We start from the raw sequence: 21,937 nt of genomic DNA on the forward strand, positions 1-21,937 counted from the left end.
ACAACTGACCCAATCTAAGTTAATGATCGGGCTATAATGAGATCACGTTGGCTATGTAATCGCTGACAACATTTCATATTGGTTGGTGGAAACCGGGACATTTTAGCGTTCTTTGGCTTTTGACGGGACTCAGGACACAGAACTCAAAATTGGGACACCTGTTAACCCTATCACAAGTGATAAAATAGCGTGGCAAGCAACTCAGCAAAAATGTGCGTTTGACAACGCGCGGGCCGCACTAACACTAAACTTTGTCAAGTAAGGGGCCACAAAATATCATCCCGCGGGCCTCAATTGGCCCCCGGGCCTCGAGTTTGAGACCCCTGCCCTAGAGCGGCCACATGTCCCTCCTTGTAATCCTGCTGATTATTTCCCCTGTTTTGTTATGTGTGCGAAGAGAAGTACACGCATACGTTTGGCTTCCAGTGGATGGATAATGGAGAGAGGGCCTCTAGTAGCCAGAACACATGGGGGGAGTCTTGTGGACTCAAAGATTATTTTGTAGTGAAGGATCTCAAGGATAAATTGTAAGGCGAGAACGAGCGGCCTGAGTTGTAACATTTTCTTGCACAAGCTCCCGTGTTGGGACTAGAACAGAATGCTACGAGTCTGTTTTTACTTATCCTTCTACGCATTTGTTGACTGGTTGTGCAATTCAAGCAACATTGCTCAATGTTATATCCTTGCTCTACTTCTCTATGGCCACCAGGGGTCAGATGAATCCTACTGCAAGACCGTAGCAACCAAACAACAACGGCAGCATCAGCAACAGAGGAAGGAAGTGCTCCATACACTGCCCAGACACCATCCCTTACTCAGAGAGATCCCCCTTGATGAAGGTAGGCTACCGCACGTCTACCATGTGAAATGTGTTGTCACACGAAATGAAGTCACAAAATAATAGATACTAAATATTAACGATTCTTTTCACACCTGCCATGCTCCCCCTCTCTTTGCTCCGCCCTCTCTGCCTGAAGACCTATCGGTGGAGGATGAGTTTGAGCGGGAGGAGAAGGACGAGTGGGCCCGGCCCCTGAGCCAGCTGTGGCAGAGCGGACCCTACAACCTCGAAGTGGAGCGGGAGTACAACCGGCGCATGGGCCGCCAAGCCCCCTACTGCTCCATCTGCCTGCTGTTCCACACCCACCACCAGGTGGCGACCCCGCACAGCGCTATTATAGAATAGGCTTTAAGGCAACCACACGCCGGACCAACTTCGTCGGTCGATTTGCGTCGGTAAATGAAGTCAGGCTATTTAATCTGGCCGACTCGAACACCGACATGGGCGGTACACACCTACAGGATGGCCGATTGTAGCCACCACACCAAATAGACTCATGTCACCGACGCCGATTTTCGGTCCGGTGTGGGCTTGCCTTTATGTGAACTGCTCAGTAAATGATGGGGCTTGTACTTCTTATTTATTGGGAGCCGTGAAAGTAAGTTTTTTTTTTTATTTCAATAAGCATCTCATAAGGACCTCACAATTAAAATGTAATCCTTAAAACAAATGATGCAAATGTTATTTTGCCGAATTCCCGTCCAAGTACGTTTCCACAAACTCCTCCTCTCGGTCCGCAGTTGGAGTCCAACGGAGAGGATTTGGCTCTTGCCCCGGGGTCCCGGCGGAAAGGGAGACAGTGGTCCAAGCCCATCATCCCTGAGGTGTGCTTCAACACCAACTCCAGCAAGAGCAACGAGAGCCAGCCCCAGGGCCAGCTGTCCAACCCCCACATCTCCCTGGATGGGGCCAGCCGACTGGTGACCTGCTCCCAGTGCTGTGTCCGGGTCCACGCCAGTAAGAGAGAGACACTCGCACACACACACGCACACCAGAGAGACTTAAAGGTTGGGTATGGGATTTGCGAAATGCCAGCAGATTTTGAAAATACACAACTCAAATGGTCCTACCCCCTTTCCTTCAACGCTGACTCTGACTCCACCCATTCCAAGTACATGGACGCGCAATCATGCACGAGCGAACACAGATGCGCGAGAGCGAGTCATTTGCTAGTTAGCTAGCTCCAGTAGCTACCGCAGGATAATAACAAACAGAAGCTTGCTCTGGGTCACGAGGTTTGAGTACGTGCACGAAGGGGTCGCGCGCGGGGGAGGGGGAGTGCAGTACGACCATTTGATTGACGTACTTACTGTCCAATGCAACTCGGTGGCAATGGAAATCATTGGCTGGAGTTTTTCAAGCCCTGCCCGTTCCACAGATGATCGACTTGTTTAATTTTCATGTCAGTACTTCTAACTCAGTGGCTGTAAGTGGGTTATGATAAGGATTTCAAGTAATTTTGCAAAAATGGCCAAAAAAGCGAATTCCATACCCAACCTTTAAGGTGCATCCGCTTGTGCCACACACAATCAGCCGCAGCATTAAACATACAGGCTTTTTGGACCGCAATGCAAATCTATTGGTTGGCTTGCTATGGGATGTCACGCCGGTTGGCCCCTCCTCCCCCTGAAATTGCCACGCCGCTTTCTTCATTGGAAAACTATTGAGTGTCCGACCTTGTCTCGAGTAATTGCGCCATCACAAGTAAGCATACAAGCAAAGTTGGAGACACAGAAACAAAATGACAAGCACTGCATATTTGTAACAAACCAACTGGACGGAGTGTGGAGTAGTGACCAGCCAGCCTGTGCATGTCAATGAGGGCACTTATAGTTTGCTTGCTTTGGTCTGATACAGAACATCCCCCCCAGGTCTGGGTGTCCCCATGCTCGCCCGTCCTCCCCCTGACCTGTGTGCAGGCCTGTTGGAGCGCTCCACTTGACTCCTGCAGTTTAGTGCCCACCCTGGTTTGGAGTGGCGCCGAGCGCAGCCATTAGCTGTTTAGCCGGGTTATTGATTTCCTTTGTGCTCTGCCCTCAAGCGAGTCGCCCGGTCAGACATTCAGCCCTCATCACACACGGGCCCATCGGAGCATCGGTTACCCATCATGTGCACAAGTGGGAATCTATTATGGATCAGCCAGCCGGGATCCCACTGACGTTTCATTTGCATGTTTGGTTGAACAAGAATAAGGCGTTATTTCCCACTCGTGCTGGGAGGACAGCCAACGGTCTGAGCGGAGCACCGTGACTCACAAGCTCCTTCCTGTTCCCCGTGTGTTCCCCAGGTTGTTACGGCGTCTCGGAGGAGGAGATCGAGCTCGACCACTGGCTGTGTGCGCGCTGCGAGGCCGGCGCCACCACGGAGGTGAGTTCCTCAACAGGAAGCTGGTCTCACAAGGCAGATGGTGGATTCATGTCTGACAGCAGACGGCTGAGGAGCTCACACCTGGGTGAACCCTGCATTACAGATCTTCATATCTGTTTGGACTGATCATGTGGTCGGCTGTGGGGAACTGCAAGCCTGTGATTGACCGACACAAACTTGACCGGCAGTAGTAAAGTGTTAAATAGTTGTTGTTTTTTAAGCTTCATCAGCTCATACAAATTCGGTAGAATTTGTCGAAGCGATATCGAAACAGTAACCGCACGTCTTTGCCTTACAGTTTCTGGCTTAGGCTCAGTGCAAGCCTCCCTCGGCCTAAGATGTGTGGGGGGGGAGGGGGTGCTACTCTCACTTTAAGGCAAAGAATAAATTGTGTTGAAATAGTTGTGCTCTTAAGCAAACAGAAAGTGCGGCCCGGCTTCTCCCCCCGTTGTGCCGGCGCTCGGCCCACCGGCCTCCCAGCAGCACTCTGCCCCAGGCTTCACTGGGGTGAGACCCATCACAGCGCCCAGAAATGTGAGGCGGCGGCCCTCGCACAGCTGTTCTACCATCTGAAGTTTCGTTCTCCTTAGAGGCCATGAATAATCAAGAACGAGTTTCGTTCTAATGACATTTCTTTCCTGTTCCACAAAATCTTTGAGTCTTACACCGGCTTGTTGTGGGGGCATGACGAAAGACGTTGTAAGCCTGATGACTAACACTGTTCTGTTATGTTATACTTATGAGTCTTTATGTTGTCATAACGCTCCTCCTTCCAAGGGGTTGGGTTCTCTGTCTGCTGAAGACAGAAGGTTAGCTTTGTGTGACTTTGTGAGCTGCTAACTAGGGTTGCAGCCGATTACTCGGCACACCGTCAACACAGAGTTTTTTTCAGTTGCTGCACGGATGTTCATTTAATAATATAATTATAATTGAGAAAATAAAAATGTGTAAAATAGGCCACAGTTCTGCTCTGTGCAGAACTGTGAGTGTCTGATGAAGATCATAGACACTCACCAAGCATTCTAATCATGACAGTTTGCGGCTGAGAGATCTAAGGCGCTGCCATGCGTTCACACCAAAAGACACGCATGTCTTTACCTGTTGTGGAAGAGGGAGAGACGTCGGAGAACCCGACACAGTCTATTCATAATATTGTTATGAACACGGAAGAGGCAGTGAATGAAGTATCGATTAGACAGCGATTTATTAGAAGCTTCCCGCGTTCCGGCCACCCGGAGGCGCACAGAGCTTTTGGCTGTGATATTAAGTATACAATTATATTATCTACTATTATATATAGAACGTTATAAGACGCTGTCACCGAGAATTGGCGCGCTGCCAGACGCCGTCACTGAGTGTGAGAGGAGTGTTCAGGAGAAGATGACGGTTGACCTAGTTTCAAAGTTGATACCGTTTATACTCGGTAATACCGGTGATGACACTAGTGTATTACTCGGTGTGAAAATGTCCACACCGCGGCAACCCTACTGCTAACCCATAATAAGGTTTATTTTGGTTTCAAACTAGTCTTCAATGTTCTTCAACATAGTAATAAATGCTATTGTGTCACTGTTACAAAAATAATAGTAACAATCATCAGAAAATAACAGGTGTCTAGGATCAGATGCCTATTTTTTGTCATCTTGTACTCTGAACTCAAGTCACGTTATTTTTGTGATGTCAACGGGTCTTTTCTGAGGAATATTAAATAGCTCATCATACTGCTCGTTATAACGCACATTGAACAAGGTGAACCCCTTGTACACCAATAAAGTATAGAGTGCTTGCCTGGGACTGACCCATGGCTGTGATAACCCGCAGTCCCGCCTTCTTCCTCCAACTCGCAGCCATTTCAGGGTGTTTGAGACCGGTGAGACAGGAAAGTGGGTTTGGGAAGAGAGGTGTTGACGTGTAGCCCAGGTGGGATGGGCCCTGGGTCGCTGCATGGAGCCTTTGGCCCCGGGGTCTCCCAAGCTGGGATCTACCTGACAGAATCTAAACAAAACAACCGGCATGGCCAACTCAACACAGGACTAAAAGCTATTGGAACAAGTTTGATAAATGTGTGGCTAAATATATATTTTAATATATTTAGCCCTGATTTATTCACAAGCTCGTGATTTTAGTCGAAGACATCCACACACACTCTTTCTCTCTCACTCACTCTGACACACACACATTTACACACTTACACTCACATTCACACGCAAACAACAATAACAACGTATAATCCCCAGGCACTACATACACGGCACAATCGATTTACAACCAGCACTAACACGGCGAAGCAGTTGTTAAAATCCTTCCCTTGGATGATGTTTCCCTTTTCTCTTTTGAAGCAATAGCAGGGTGCTGGCTGGCACCAGTAATGGCGCGTTTCCACTGCAGGGTGCGGAACGGATCGGATCGCAAAGGTGCGGGTCGGGTCGCGTTTCCACAGCCAAAAGTGGGCGTGACCCGGACTTTGCCGTACCCGTTCCGGCCCCGTTCTCGGGACTCCTCCGTTGGGGTACCGCAAACGAGACGAGACGCCTGAAAGGGTCCCATGAAATTCTAGCTACACCCCCCCTCCGTTGATTGGTCGACAGAATCGTCACTTCCGGGTGACGCGGGGATAAAAACAAACGAACAGTAGCCTCGAGGTATTATTCTTTACAATTAACTTGTTGCGTAAAACGCTTGCTTGGGCGAACAAGGAGGTGGAGACGTTCGTCTGCATTCTTGGGAAGGAAGACGTTTTTTACGATGTTTACGTAGCTGCCGCGGCGATCGACATCCGGCCTACCACAAAGGGTACTGTCGGCAGTGGAAACGCGACCTCGGAACTGAGCTGGGCTATACCGCCCCCTCCCTACCGCACCTTTGCGATCCGATCCGTTCCGCACCCTGCAGTGGAAACGCGGCATAAGTGCTACAGGCTTAGCGTGGCCAGGTGTCCCATTTTCCCACCCGTCTACTTTCGTTCACCTGACGCGTATTGTGGTACCTAGGCTTGGCCCCACGGTAACAGCAGGACGTGTACTCCCAATCGCTTGACCAGATTGTAATCCGTTTCATTTCTTTCTCTTCCCCGCAGGATTGCTGTCTGTGTTCCTTGAGGGGGGGTGCTCTACAAAGGGCCAACAACAACAAGTAGGTGTTGGTGCAGCAACGAGTTGTTTGAGGATTCACTCGTCTTTCACGCTGTCCGACAGAGGAACAATGCTGCTGGCATACGACCAGCTCTGGGGCTGGAACTTTATGTCCTAACAACATGAAGGATGTAACACTTAATTAGGATTTACACACGGCCCAAATATTCATTTTTTTTGAGACAGAGCTACATACAGACTCATTACAGTGATGGCGTCTTTAGCTCAACAGGTCACCTTTCGACGGCCACCGAATTTCCAAAATCGTTCTTAAAGAAGCCCATCTGAATAAGATGCTATTGAGATAAGATGCTTTTTTTTTGCATACACTCCCACAGCAGCTCTATGCTGCTTTACATATTCCGTTTTCATGGCAGAACATCTCACGTCATGCAGACAGAAATTAGCAAAATCTCTACCCTTTTTCAGAAATCGACCACGAGAAAGAATTCTTTTTTTTTTTTACATTGACAATCTTCAATATGGCTGATCAAAGAACTTTTCAATCTTCAGTGTTTCCCCTAGGATGGAGTTGCAGCAGCGGAGGTGAAATGTTATGTTTTCCGCGCGCAATTTTTTTTGTGTGCTCGCAAAGCGCACCCTGCCGGGAGGTTTCTATGTGTCTACTGGCAACATACATACAGTACATTTGTGCACATTAATGAGCAGGGGAAATAAGGAGAGATTGAACATATTACAAGTATAAACTTTAAAAACTTTATTTACATTTATGTAACAAAAAATATTTATCAACAACCACCCTATACATTAAAATCCCATAACCCAAACTACAACAATCGAAAAGGTCTGTGCCTCAAACCAATGCATCTTCCCACTCTCCCCTCTCCCCATCACAAAGGTTGTATTCGGAGCATAAATAGGCCATGCCTCTATTGAACAAGTTTTGGGGCTCTAGAGTCAATAATGCCGATTATGCCGGACCAGACGGTCCCTAAGCTCGCGGATGAAAGCCGACTGTCAATGGCGACACTACTGAAAATGTTGCTAATAAAAATGTAGATTGACATTTTTGCTAAAAAGAAATTTCTTAGAAAATAAGTACAGATATATTTTTCAAAAAATAAGGTTGCAGTAAGACCATAAAGAGCCCATGCATATGGAAAACGTTTTAGGGATCTAGAGTCAATAATGGCAACCAGGGGCGAGTCTAGGTTCTGACTTTTGGGGGGGCTCAACCCCAGGCAGCCACATGTGTATATGAAGTATATAAAGTCCTGTGCAAGATTTTTTTTTTTCCACAACCTTTATTTTCTTAGTTACTATGCTGTTGTATGTCTAAGCCGATAGCTGGCAGTGTCAGCTAAATAATGCAGTTCTGAACCGCTCAAGTGATGAAATGAAAAAAGACTGTTTGGATGAAGGAATAATCAATGGTTGTGAACTCGAATAACAAAATTTAGGTATATTACATTTATTTTGTGTAAGTTTCACTCAAAAATTACCATATTTTACTGAATATGTTACTGAAACACATTGGTACAACATGATGTCGCCTCACTTTCATGGACCCATACAATTTATAAATTGTATCATCATACATTTTTATAAAACTTCTGATGCAAAAAAATCAACAAGTACAACATGTACTAGTCGAATACTATGAGAAACTGACCACTATTTTGGGAGCACTAAACTATGTTGTCTCACCTTCAGGGACCCATACATTTTTATAAAACTTCTGATGCCAAAAAATCTTGTTCTGAAGCAAAAAAAAAGGGTGCTAATTTTCAGTTTAAAAATAACTGCTGGCATTATTTTATCAGCTGAGGGGATTTTCATTGCCATAACAACGTGAGCTAATCAACAAGTACAACATGTTCTAGACCAGTGGTTCTCAATAATTTTTCTTTCATTCCCCCCCTAGGAGACAGACATTTTATTACGCCCTCCCTGAATTGAAATAGCCTACTATTGAGAACCTGCTAACATTTATTTATTTAGATTAATACAAATTAACGGAGATAACATCTGCAACAACTTAAAATTATTTCCAACTTCAGTTTATTAACTCAATTTGTAAAATTAGCACCCATATCAACATATATTTGATATTTTTCTGCTCCTTGCACCTAATCATGCTTATCATGCTACGCAGCATTACAAGGCTCTGCCTACTAAAACATGAAGCAATTCAAGAAGAGGCATATATAGAATAGTCTTGTGGTCAACTGTCATTTAATAGACATCTGACAGATTATGTCAAGGTTTTAAAATTATAGTATTATTATTACCAGGTCATGTTATAACACAGCTGGAAATCGTGGATTTTCTGATAAAGACTAGCTAGCCTCTTTGACAGACAAAACAGCAGAAACTATGTTAGGTGCGCTCGTGCTGCATTTTTGGTTTTGTCAAACAGGAGACGCCCACCCACCAATCCGAGGTTAGAGATTCCTGAAGGGAGGTTGCGCTCGATTTCACTAGCCCATTTGAACCTGTTCATTAGTGTACAGCATCCATCCTCTCATTGCTTGTGTAAAAAAAAAAACAGTAGAATATTAGATTTGAGGACGAAACGATAAGGTGGGCTAAGGCAAGTTTTTTTTCAAAAAGATCTAGCTTCGGCAACGCTATTGAAATTGTTCCTAAATAAAAAATCTTAAAAAATAAGAGATATATTTTTCAAAATTAAAGGTTGTAGTAGGACCATGAAGAGGCCATGCCTCTATGGAACAAGTTTTGGGGCTCTAGAGTCAATAATGCCGATGCTATTGAAATTTTACCATTGTGGTCGTTTTCAGTTTTGCACTTTGCAGACGGTCCCTAAGCTCGCGGATGAAAGCCGACTGCTCGTAGAAGCCAATGCAATTCACCGTTCGCTAAAGACGGCTCGTTTGGATGAAAACAAGGTTGTAGGTTGTAGCGTACCGCCGCTGCTAGGTGCATATAGGGGAAACACTGATCTTCTTTCAAACTCGACTTTAGACATAACAGAACAATCCCCTCTGGCTTTTTGTCCTCACTATGACAAGTTATGAGGATTGTGTCCATCAGTTCAGATGTCCTGGTAGCTCTGATCACAAACATTGGTATTTATACACTACCAATCAAAAGTATGAGGTCACTTAGAAATGTCATTATTTTTTGAAGACACTAACCAGTTAGTGAACAAACCTATTCTATACAGCCTCAACAACAATGCATGAATGGCTATTTAAGTATATATCCTGCTCCTAAATGTTGCCAACATACACATCAACATATTAATGTATTTTCAAGCACTCTTTTGCTTGAATACTTGTTTGCACACTTCATAAACATGTTACAGTATACAGTTGCTGTACACCCTGGTGTGTCTCCAACCTGACTGTATCTCACAAGCACTATTACAGTAAGTCTAAGTACTGAATGGATTTTATTCATTCAGACCTACGCACATAAAAAATATGCTTTTTGCAGCCACAAGCCGGAACCACATCCCGTGGTGTCCTCTGGTATGTGGGAAAGAAATCAATCAGTGCTAATCACAGGAAATGCCACCAGAATGGAATATGTATATATTTCCCGGCCTTTCAATTACAGCATAATGCTGTAATGCTCTCATGGCATCCTGTCTGGTCATGGCATTCTGTCTCCTGCCAGCTCGCAAACATGTTAATAATTATTGTGTGTGTGTGTGTGTGTGTGTGTGTGTGTGTGTGTGTGTGTGTGTGTGTGTGTGTGTGTGTGTGTGTGTGTGTGTGTGTGTGTGTGTGTGTGTGTGTGTGTGTGTGTGTGTGTGTGTGTGTGTGTGTGTGTCCGAGCTAGGTGGGTGCACGTCTTGTGTGCCATCACGGTGCTGGAGGCGCGCTTTGTCTCCCTCACGGCGCGCAGACCCATCGACCTCTCGGCCATCCCACTGGCCCGCTTCAACCTGGTAAGACAGCACCTGACTCCCCTCCTTTGTCTAGCGCCGTTCCCTATAGCTGCCATAGGTGAGCTTCAAGCATTGTTAAGAGTGAGCCAAGAAGAGAGCAAGATTTCCATACTCGACGACCACAAAAAGGTCCCCTCCTTGGCCATGTCTCCCGGCCATTGAAAGGTGTTGCATTTCATGGACCTGTGTTTAGCAAACACTGGGTGGATCACGTTAGATTCACATCACGTATTCCTGTACCTGAGCGGTGATGCGTGGCCAGCTTGAGGGCAGTAATTTGGAGAGTGAGATCAGCGCAAGGATCCGGTTTACAGTGGGGGGAAGTCACTGCATGCGGGGGAATGGCAGGCTGTTGCTGTCTGCTCGGAGGTGTTATTTCCAGGGCCACTCGGGGGGCTGACTGAAGATTTGTGTTTCTGATTTCTGTTCTGATGGCCAATATTTTAATTTGGGCCCGTCAATGATAAGACATTTTCGTATTTTTTTATCTAGTTATAATAATTAGATGAGTGCTGCATGCAGCGCTCAACTATTGCTCTTTATAAGTTTTCCTCTTTCTTTCCGTCCTCTTTATTATTTTTCACAAACTTTGGGACATATCTCCTTCCTCAATTTTTCAGCTAGAGACACCATTCAAATTATAAAATGTTCATAATAGCTTGCATCGCGTGCTTCTTTTCAGATTTGTTAAATATTTTATGCTTATTCTACTTTTGAAATACTAACATGGGAGTCGGCTCTGCCGTCCTCCCACTTCTACTTCTTAAGACATCGTAACTCAATCATTTTTCAACCGTTTACCTTCGTTCAAACCATTTAACAAATCGACCCACATCAATAATATCCAAACGGAATTTCGATATCATTTAAACTTTATTCAGAATCGCAGTTTAAGTTTCATACCGGCTTCGTTTTCCGTTGGTCTCATTGATGTACTTTGACGCTGGAGCGTGGGGAGGTTCAGCAGTGTTGCCAGATTGAGCAGTTTTTCCTGCCAGATTAAGCTACTTTTGTAGGACGTTCAGGTAGTGTTGCCAGATTGGGCTGTTTTTCCCACTCTATTGGGCTACTTTTAATCACGCACCGGCTCGCTATTCTCTTAAAGACACACACACACACACACACACACACACACACACACACACACCAGCAGTGCAATACATTTTACCTTTCAGGCTACGTTCACATGATGACGGTCCGAACAGAAGACGCAAAAGTGGTGTCGCGTTTTTATTCTGCGTTCAGACAAACGTTTTCGGGAGGAAATCTGCGTGCATACGGTGACGCAGAAGTGTGTGGAATTCGATTGGGTATGCATGCCAGGTGGCTAGGTGGTGCTGTGCTACACTATCACACAACACCGCCATGTCTGAGCGCATGCGTAGAATCTTCCTTCTTTTCTTACCCGCGCCGCGAAAACCAAAAAGATCCTTCTCTGTTCAGTAATACTATCTGTACATATCCTGTGCATTTCGTGGAAAGACTCCTGTAAGTTTATTAGAGCTGCCAGTGCAGCTTGGAAGGTCTGACGCATGGAAATAATCCAACATGTTTGTTTATTTCCCTGTACTGGCGCATGTATGCGACGTAAACGTGTACACGACATGAGCAGATCTGAGCAGAGTTTTGTGTCCTGGCAGTGTAGACAGAAACGCTACTGCAGAGCGTATTCAAGTTTTCCACTCAGGAGGGTGGTTTCAGATTTTTGCGTTGAAACCGTCTAAACGAAAGGCACTTCCGATAAAATATTTAGTCGTTTTTACTAGGGCTGTAACGATACGCGTATCAAACCGAAAATCGCGATACTCAAAGCCACGATCCTGTCTCGCGGTGTGAGAAGGCAGAAGCGCGATATGCCCTTTCTAACTCTTCGGTCAAATTGTCCGATTGAAATTTGCTAATAATTTGTCTAAATAATATTCTGCTGACAGCGGCCCCACCTATCGATGCCGTAAATATGTGACGAGATGCCCTCTCTGTGATCACAGCTCTCCGTGGCTACGGAGGATTGCATTTCTCCACAGCCGTCGAAGTCCTCATATGCGATATGAACGACATTTATCCAGAGTTGGCCAAGCGTGAAAAAAATTACCTGTGTGATCCTGTCTCTATTGTTTTGTGTGATTTGACTGGCAGTTTGTCTGCTTATAGGTCGGAATGAAGCCGCCACCGATTATTGACAGGATGGGTACTTTATTCTACCGGACTCGTTCGCTTCTTCACTAGACACACGCGCTACCGCTCGCTCTCCTCGCTCGTCCACTCACTCGCTGACGTCACTCACACACGCATACGCACACTGCCATTCTCCCGCACACACATATGCTACTCGTAACACTATGCCTCGTTATTGCGACGTTCATGTTTTTCCTCATCTATTGAAAGTTAGGCTATTAAACATGTTGCATTCTATACGGCCTGATTATGTCATTATTTAAGCTACATAGCCTAATAAGAAGCGCTAATAAGGATATTTGAATAAACCAACCAAACAGTTAAAGGGGCCCTATTATGCCTACCAGCAAAAAGCATCCTCCAACTGCAATCTTTGGTTATTTCTTTATTAATTTAGCTATACTTTAATAGTATTATTTCGGTTCAAATCTGTTCAGTGTTCCAAATTATTTGTTATTAAATGTTACATTAAGATAATTGGTATTTAAGTGTTGTTTAAATAAAATGCTTTTTAAATTTAAAAGAATCGTGGGATGTATCGAACCGTGGGTCAAAAATCGTGATACAAACCGAATCGTGAATTTGTGTATCGTTACAGCCCTAGTTTTTACCCGTTAGCGTCCTCGTTTAACGGGGCCACAGATTCTTCAGTTCAATTTAAATTTCTGCATTTTTAGCAATGCTTTGTGCTTTTCATTCAGCTGTCACTTTATTTGTTTCCAACCATTTACATTTTCTTAAATGGTGTGCATGTTTACTCCATTTAGACTTTTGAACTTTTGTTCAAATCCCTTCACTTGATTTAAGCCATTTAACGTTTCTTTATTTCTTAGTCTTTGTGGCTTTATTAAAACATATCTCCAACCTCACTTTGTAGGCTTACTACTGCACTCACCCTATTTTCTGCAGGAAATTTTCTAGCTGACTAATATCATGATTAATGGGGGGGATTGTTGATTTGTTGAACGAAGGGGATCCCACCCGGAAATTGCGGCAAGCTTCTAACAAATTCCATTTGAAAAACTACAAATCGTACTAACAGGGAATTAGGATAGAACTGCTCTATGCACCATTTACATCATTACACATTAATATCAGAAGTATTGGCCTCGATTACATCGTAGATACTTTTAGAAGACTATATATACGCAATATAGTATTTAACAATTATTCGCCGAACAATTAATATGAATTAATTAATAAACAAATAATTGTTTTGGTATATACTACACGTGAATGCTCCAAATATCCCGAGATAGTGAACCAATCAAATTGCACCATCTTAGGAGGTTCACTTGTAGCATATACTATACTTATTATAACATGCTACAGTGTTTCCCACAGAAATTTTGGAGACTATGGGGGGGGGGGGCGTGCATGTCCGGGGGGGGGGGGGGGGGGGGGGGCGTGCATGTCCGGGGGGGGGGGCTGTCAGTCGGCTGTCAGTCGCAGGCAGACAGCCGAACTTCGTGCTCTCATGCAATCCCAATGAGAGCGACACGAACTTCGTCTGAGCAAAAAAATAAAAAATTCATGTGCACGCAGAGACTATGGCGGCCGAAATTAGACTATGGCGGGGCGCCATAGTCTCGTCAATGTGTGGGAAACACTGCATGCTATATAGCTTTTTTCAAGTATTATTACGAGTTATTTCACACGAACTTCCTCCGCTCTTAACCGCCTTCCTCTGGCTTCCACCATGTGGGCAGCTCTCGTAAGCATTGCCCCCACCACAAAGATCATGTCAGAGTAAAAGGAAATGCTTTGATCTGACGTGGCAGTGTCTCGGCGGCTCCCTTCCTTCCAGTGAATTGAGCGGCGCCTCTGGTGTGCTGTGTCTGGCACCGTGGGAACAGGCCTCAGGGATGTCGGTGTCTTTTCACCGCCGCCCCCAGGTTGCCCCCGACACCACGTTCAAAAGCTGACCCGGAACCGCCTCCTCTGGATGGGAGAACGCCCTCGGACAATGCTAGGTGGCACACGCACACTGGATCCATTGCCGTCAGTATTGTGTCGTTGTGACGGCCAGCAAGATGCACTTCTGGAAGAGGTCTGGCTTGCCTTGAGAGCCAGACTGCTGTGAGCTCGCCCTGGGATGCACCATGCCTGTTGCCAAGGCATCCAAATCTCATTAGCATGTCGAGATGCGATCAACAGAATGCGCTTAATCGTTTGCCTGATATCCAGTATTAAGGCAGAAGCCCATGATGGGTTATTGAGCAACGGATAACCTATGCAGATACATCGCTTTTTGATGCCAGGTGTAGAGAAGATCTTGATCTGGATCTCCCCTGTAATTGTTGTGGTTGCCGGAAGCCTAGTGCAGACGGTAGGTTTTCCCTTTGTGTGTGCATGAGTCCCGCCCTGTCCCAGGGTTATTCTGGGACTCTGGGCAGTGCCACCGGTCTGCATTGTTGGACCCGGGTCATCTCAGAGGAGCACTTCCTAAAGAAATTGCGTTGTAAAAAAGTTATGCTACACTGTGCCGCCAAGATCAGGGGATTTCCCTCCTTCCAGCTAGCCTGTGTTCGGGCTCCCTCTTGTCTTCTATCTCCGTCGTGATAATCCTTTTATTACTCACACGGTTTCCAATCTCTCTCGCTCCCTCCCTTACCCCATCTCTCTGTCTCTGTCTGTCTCTCTGTCTCTCTCTCTCTCTCTCTCTCTGTGTGTCTCTCTCCCCTCCTGGCAGAAGTGTGCGTACTGCAGGAAGAGGCTGGTGAGGGAGGTGAGCGGCTGCTGTGTGCAGTGCTCGCACGGTCGCTGCTCCACGGCCTTCCACCCCACCTGCGCCCAAGCGGCCGGTGTCCTCATGTACCCCGACGACTGGCCCTTCATCGTCTACATCACCTGCCACCGGCACCGCAGCCCCGTCCTACCCGAGGTAACCCGAGGCGCAGTGGTGTGGGCAGGCTGTCCGTCACTAGGGCGTGGCGACCAAACCCTCAGTATAATGTGCTGAAATATGACCTGGAGGCCATGTATTGTAAATGTAAAATTCTTACTGGGGTTGAAACTCAGCATGTGGTATTGAAAGATGTGAAGGAATTGCCAGCCCTATTCGACCAAGACTTCCCTTTTGTAACCGTTGCCCTACATGTGGTTTTTGTTTAGTTTCGTGCTCAACAGCTTATCTTGTTTGGGAAAATTACGAAAATGTTACAGATGAACAGATAGTATGCCCAATGAAAGTCCTGCAGAGTGATGTGAGGTGTGTGAACTTTAGGTCTCACGTCACGCAGACAGAAATGGGTAAAATCTCTTCCCTTTTCTATAAATCAACCACGAGAAAGCTTCAATATGGTTGGTCAAAGAATCTTCTTCCAAACTCGACTTTAGACGTAACAGAAAACTCCCCTTTGGCTTTTTTGTGCTCACTATGACAAGTTCTGATGAGTGTCCATCAGTGCAGCTGTCTTGGTAGCTCTGATCACAAACATTGGTATTTATATACTACCGTTCCAAAGTATGAGGTCACTTAGAAATGCCATTATTTTTTAAACAAAAGCTTCTTTTTTTTCCAATGACGATTACATTAAATTAATCAGAAATACAGTCTAGACCTAGCCTGGCACCGCCCACCTACCTACTTCCGCTCAATTTTCATTTCACTTCAGTTCTAGGCCTGGGTCTGCTTAATGTAAATGCGTAAATGTAAACCAGATTTCTGGCAGTCCAATCAGCGAACAGAGGGAGTGGCTGAGAACGATGACGTCTAGGTCGCGCAAGCCAGTAGTCAGAGGAAGACAATGGAGAAGGATACGAGAGAAGCTATTCAGTCTGTTGCGGGATCGCTGCTGAAAATCGATCAATTAAAGCAATTGCAGAGTTTTGTTGGTGGCAACGATGTTGTGGCGCTTCTCCCCACCGGGTTCGGGAAAAGTTTGATTTTCCAGCTGGCTCCGTTAGTGGTGAAGGAGCCGGTCCCGTCGCATGACATACGTCACGACCAAACGCTATGCGATTGGTTATGGCAGATCCAGAGTGGCACTGGGCAGATCCAATCATTTTAAAACTTCTACAGACACCCGCCTCCAAGTGAGTGAACGTTTGTCAATTGAGCAGTTCCAGACCTTCTGTACAAATTAAATGAAGTACGATGGTCTGGTAGGACCAGGCTTGTCTAGACCAGTGGTTCTCAACCTTTTTTGAGCAAACGCCCCCCTGACCTTACCCTGATCGTCTGCGCCCCCCCCCCCATAAAAAAAATTAATAAACTAACAACCCACTCACACTCGTGTTATATTGCTTAAAGGTGTCATTGCCTCGTTTTTCATTGATTTTGCGTTGGTCAATAATGGCAATGAATGAGTCGGTTTCGGTGAAAAATATATAAATAAATATGAGGGGGAGAGAGGGAGAGAGATGCGCGCGGGCACTCCCGGGAGTGCCCGGTCTCCCGTCGTGCCCCGGCCTCGGCACCCCGCGACCTTGGGCACCGTGGCCACGGCACTCCCACGTCTCCCGCCGTGCCGTGCCCCGTGAACCAATGAATGAAGGGCCTATATCTTTTGTGGCCTATTTGAAATGCAAAGGTCTTTTCGTGGAGACTACGCTCACAGCAGCTGGAACTGAACAACATCAAGAGGATGTTGTTCAGCCATGATGGATTGTGTTGTGTTGGTTATTGAACTGTTAACCTGAGAACTTGGGTTATGTCTATCAGCGTTACTATGGAGATCATGACGAAAGTTGATGTAACGGGAGTCCGGGTTTGTGCAGGACTAAACCGCGCTGTCTGACCACTGTTACACTGAGCATAGGCTATTTATTTCAGGTAGCCTATTTTTGCACCAAAACGATTTGAAAACCATGAAAGTTTAAAAATCCCCCACAAAAAATAAAAAAATAAATCACGTTCCCAGCGCCCCCCTAGGTTTTGCGAACGCCCCCATTGAGAAACCATGGTCTAGACATTGTAGTAAATGACTATTCTAGTTATAAACGGCAAACAACATTTTTAATGGAATATCTACATGTGTACAGAGGACCATTTCCAGCAGCCATCAATCACTAGTTCTAATGGTACATTGTTTAGCTCATCGGGTTTAAAGGCTAATTGATGATTAGAAAACCTTTGTGCAATTATGTTAGCACAGTTGAAAACTGTTGAATAAATGAGTTTTCATGGAAAACATGAAATAGTCTGGGTGACTCCAAACTTTTGAACGGTAGTGTATATATACAAACGTGTGTGTGTGTGTCTTTCTGTTCCTGTGGTGTTTCATTATAGGATTTCTCATTGTCCTCTCTCAACCCACTAACTGCCAATGTAAGGCTGGCTGGTGTGAGTAGCTTTCGCCTGACAAACACAATATGCGTGCCCAAACAGGTCGGACGGAGAGGGAGGAGTCTCATAAGCACTGCACGGTGTCTGGTTTCTCTGGGATATGAGGGAGTGTTGACTAAATCCCACGGGCGTGCAGCGCGCTGCTCTGTTCCATTGCCACCCCGTGCGTTTTGTTAGCCTCCTGCTGATCCACTTCCTGATCAGAGGTGACCCAGGCAGTTTAGTCTGGTTTCACGCTCAAACGCAATCGTCTGTGTACCGATATGCTCATTGCATCCATTTTCTCCTTGTTCTAGATTGATCATGTTTACTCAACTGCAGCGTTGGAGAAATAATGACAATCGCCTGGCCTTCTTGTTCATTCAGCTAAACAGCTTAATTCAGTGTTAAAATGGAATCGTCCCCTCATCTCCTATTATTCATAACTGCTTCTGAAACCCTGTTGTGTGGGAGGTGTAATCCATTCATCTATTCATTAATTTATCCTGCCGTAACATCGTAAATTAGTTTTATTTTAATATCCAGCTCAACAGGGTAGGGCCATAACTCTCTTTGACCTTTTTAATGACCATTGTGGATCCACTGGGAACGGTCACGTGCCCCCCTGCTCATTGTAAGTGTCCTGCCTTACCCCTCCCCCTCCATCCGCCCCCCCCCCCCTAGCGGAGCAAGGCGTCCATGCGGGAGCTGGCGCTGGGCCAGCGGGTGATCTGCAAGTACAGGAACACCCGCTACTACCACAGCGAGGTGACGGAGCTCACTAGCGCCACCTTCTACGAGGTGGTGTTCGACGATGGCTCCTACAGCGACAACCTCTTCCCCGAGGACATCCAGGTGAGTGGGGGGGCGGGGGGACACGGGGTTATTGATTGGGACGAGAGACGAGGTCAGGGGTAGCGATGCTAGGAATAACGTCATCCAGTTTGGGTCCAACACCGTACCTCTGTGCTCACTAGGGCTTTGACTTTTGCCCAAAAATCATATTCGAAGTTTGTTTGTTTATTAATATTCAAATATTTATTAATAATATTTTGACCATTAAATGCCTTCAGTAAGACCTGGGCTGAATCCGAATACTTAGTACATACTATTTCTGTTCACCGTACTACACTTGACAGTGTAGTACGGTCTACAGCTATGCGTAGAACACCATTGAACGCTTCCGAACTCCACCAAAACTCCACCGGATGTTTGGAGATGACGTATCTCCCCTCAGATGCCGGCAAAATTACCTTGATAAGTTACCTGTTTTCCGTCTCGTCATCGTTGCTATTAAATTAAAAATGTCTATTTTTACTTAATTACTTACCGGTACTTTACTCTTTTACTCTTTTTTTTGCCACTTTCCTCAACGTCTTTCTAAGCCGCTATTGGTAGTGTCGGGTCAGCCATCTCTTCTTCGTTCGTTACCAGACTCCGGTAACGCATTCGGAAACGTTTTCCGTACTACACAATGCGTACTGAGCATTTGGACGCGCTATATTTGTGGCGTTCTACAAATTGAATTGAATTGAATTGAAGCCCTGGATTGGGCTTTGCGAGGTTTAACAGGTTTTAACAGTCATCCTATTTCCACGGCAGAGTAAACCAGGGGATTACTGGGTAGACGTAGTGTCATCAATGTTGTCCTTCCGAGGGGCCTGGAGATGAGGGTGTGGACCCCTGGGTACCTGAAGAGGATTCATACCGTGCTCATTTGAGAGTTTGATAATATCTTATAATTTGAAGCCTGTCCTGACTCTGTGTGTTTGTCTGTGTTTTTTTTTTTTTTTTTCAATGCTATGCTTCCAGAACCGGGACTGTGTTCGCTTTGGTCCGCCGAGCCAGGGGGACGTGGTCCAGGTCCGCTGGACGGACGGTTTGATATATGGCGCCAAGTTTGTAGCTTCGCACTCCATCCCCATGTACCAGGTACAGTGCCCCCCCCATCTGGGCCATGTTCTTTGCTCAACTCAACCACTCTCAAGGTGCGTCACAACCCTGGCGTCTCTGATATTGCCACAAGTCAAGACTTGCAATGTTGGTTATCAAAGCCATGGTTGTTTGCGCAATCAAACTCTCGAAATTGTTCAACTTACGTATAAAACATAGTTTTATACGTAGTGCATTCACAATAACTCAACGTTGTTCAAACGTTGATGTGCATATTCACAATATCTCCCAGTAGGGTTGCCGCGGTATACGGTGTTACCGGTGTTACCGGTGTTGAGGCCAACACCGTTTACTTTTTTTTTCTCTTTTTTTTTCAGTAATAAATAATATAATAAAATAATAAATTCAGTAAAAATGAATAATATAATTATAATTAAGAAAATTAAAATGTCTAGGTCACTTTTTCAGTTCATTCCCCGTCCAGAAATCCCTAGAATTCTTCTTCTTCAGTGTCCGAATTGAACATTTGGGCGCGCCTACGGTATCAAACATGCCCGGCTCCCTCTCGTCATTATCCGAGTCAGTGTCGCTGCTGATACCTGGCAGTTCAGTGATTATTCCTGCCTTCGTGAAAGCTCGGACCACAGTTGAGACTGATATATCAGCCCAGGCATCCACGATCCATTGGCAGATAGTGGCGTAAATTGCCCGGCGCTGTCTCCCCGTCTTGGTGTACGTGTGTTCGCCTTCTAAGTGTTCGTGTGTTCGCCATATAAGGCGCTCCGGATTATAATGCGCACCGTCGTTTTTGGAGAAAATTAAAGGCTTTTAAGTGCGCTTTATAGTGCGGAAAATAAGGTACACAGGGTTTGATTCTGTGTCCACTCGCCACTACGCGTGTTACAGTTACAGTTGTGAGGGCAGGTGCTGGAGGCGGTGATTGTTGATTAACGAATTCAAGCAAAGTGGGAGAGCCTGATAAGCAAAGGATTTATTATCTAGCATTAAATCATGCAAAATGTTTCCTCATTGAGCCGGAAGTTTGATCAAAGATGTGTTAACGTTTGGGGACAACAAGTATTTGATACACTGCCGATGTTGCAGGTTTTCCCACTTACAAAGCATGTAGAGGTCTGTTATTTTCGTCATAGTTACACTTGCTAATCTATTTACATCCATTATATCCAAAACAAGTTTCTGCTCCCAAAGCTATATCTCTGTATTCTCTGACCCAGGTAGGGGCATACAAACTCTCCGGGCTATGTCGCTTTCTAACATTTACACAGGGTTTGATTCTGTGTCCAATCGCCAATGCAGTTACAGTTGTGAGGGCAGGTGATGGAGGCGGTGTTGTTTGATTAACGGATTCAAGCAAAGTGGGAGAGCCTGATAAGCAAATGAATTATTATCTACCAATAAAATCATCCAAAATGTTTCCTTATTGAGCCGGAAGTTTAATCAAAGATGTGAAGAACATTTGACTATTTTTATTATTTAAGAAGCCCTCCTGTTCTCCACTCATTACCTGTATCAACTACACCTTTTTTAACTTGTTACCTGTATAAAAGACACCTATCCACACACACAATCAAACAGACTCCAACTTCTCCACAATGGCCAAGACCAGAGAGCTGTGTAAGGACATCAGGGATAAAATTGTAGACCTGCACAAGGCTGGGATGGGCTACAGGACAATAGGCAACCAGCTTGGTGAGAAGGCAAAAACTTGCCTTGCAATCAGGGCCGTTGCTACAATTCCTGGGCCCCTAGACAAGATTTACTGATGGGCCCCCCTGCGCTGAATTATTGACGGGGGGGGGGGTGGAAGGAGCAATTGTTGACCGGGTGGAACAATTGTTGATGGGGGGGGGGGGGGGAGGTACTATGGGCTAGTGATAAAATAATAATTTAAATTATTTTTTTTTTTTTTGTGGGCCCCCTGAATCGTCATCAACTTTCACCCCTTATCGACGGCCCTGCTTGCAATTATTAGAAAATGGAAGAGGTTCAAGATGACGGTCAATCTCCCTCGGTCTGGGGCTCCATGCAAGATCTCACCTCATGGGGCATCAATGATCATGAGGAAGGTGAGGGATCAGCCCAGAACTACACGGCAGGACCTGGTCAATGACCTGAAGGGAGCTGGGACCCCAGTCTCAAAGAAAACCATTAGTAACACACTATGCCGTCATGGATTAAAATCCTGCAGCGCACGCAAGGTCCCCCTGCTCAAGCCAGCACATGTCCAGGCTCGTCTGAAGTTTTGCCAATGACCATCTGGATGATCAAGAGGAGGAATGCGAGAAGGTCATGTGGTCTGATGAGACAAAAATATAGCTTTTTGGTCTAAACTCCACTCGCCGTGTTTGGAGGAAGAAGGATGA

General features: G+C 45.6%; 2 protein-coding genes across 3 annotated transcripts in view; one reads left to right on the forward strand and one right to left on the reverse strand.

Moving 5' to 3' along the window:
- Positions 1-21,937, reverse strand: part of scinlb (scinderin like b) — a 305,691-nt gene that overhangs the window by 73,447 nt on the left and 210,307 nt on the right. The window lies entirely within an intron of this gene.
- LOC132463449 (lysine-specific demethylase 4A-like) overlaps positions 1-21,937 on the forward strand; it is a 44,596-nt gene that overhangs the window by 18,045 nt on the left and 4,614 nt on the right. The window contains exons 12-20 of one of the 2 annotated variants that reach the window (XM_060059638.1): positions 710-839; positions 978-1,153; positions 1,582-1,798; positions 3,129-3,208; positions 6,285-6,340; positions 10,108-10,216; positions 15,084-15,275; positions 18,345-18,515; positions 19,473-19,592. In XM_060059638.1, coding sequence (XP_059915621.1) covers positions 710-839; positions 978-1,153; positions 1,582-1,798; positions 3,129-3,208; positions 6,285-6,340; positions 10,108-10,216; positions 15,084-15,275; positions 18,345-18,515; positions 19,473-19,592 — 1,251 coding nt within the window. Of the gene's footprint in view, positions 1-709; positions 840-977; positions 1,154-1,581; positions 1,799-3,128; positions 3,209-3,311; positions 3,539-6,284; positions 6,341-10,107; positions 10,217-15,083; positions 15,276-18,344; positions 18,516-19,472; positions 19,593-21,937 lie in introns of those variants that run through there. The other variant, XM_060059639.1, reaches the window with a different exon arrangement.

This window comes from Gadus macrocephalus, chromosome 8 (genome assembly GCF_031168955.1).
Source record: "Gadus macrocephalus chromosome 8, ASM3116895v1".
NCBI lineage: Eukaryota > Metazoa > Chordata > Actinopteri > Gadiformes > Gadidae > Gadus > Gadus macrocephalus.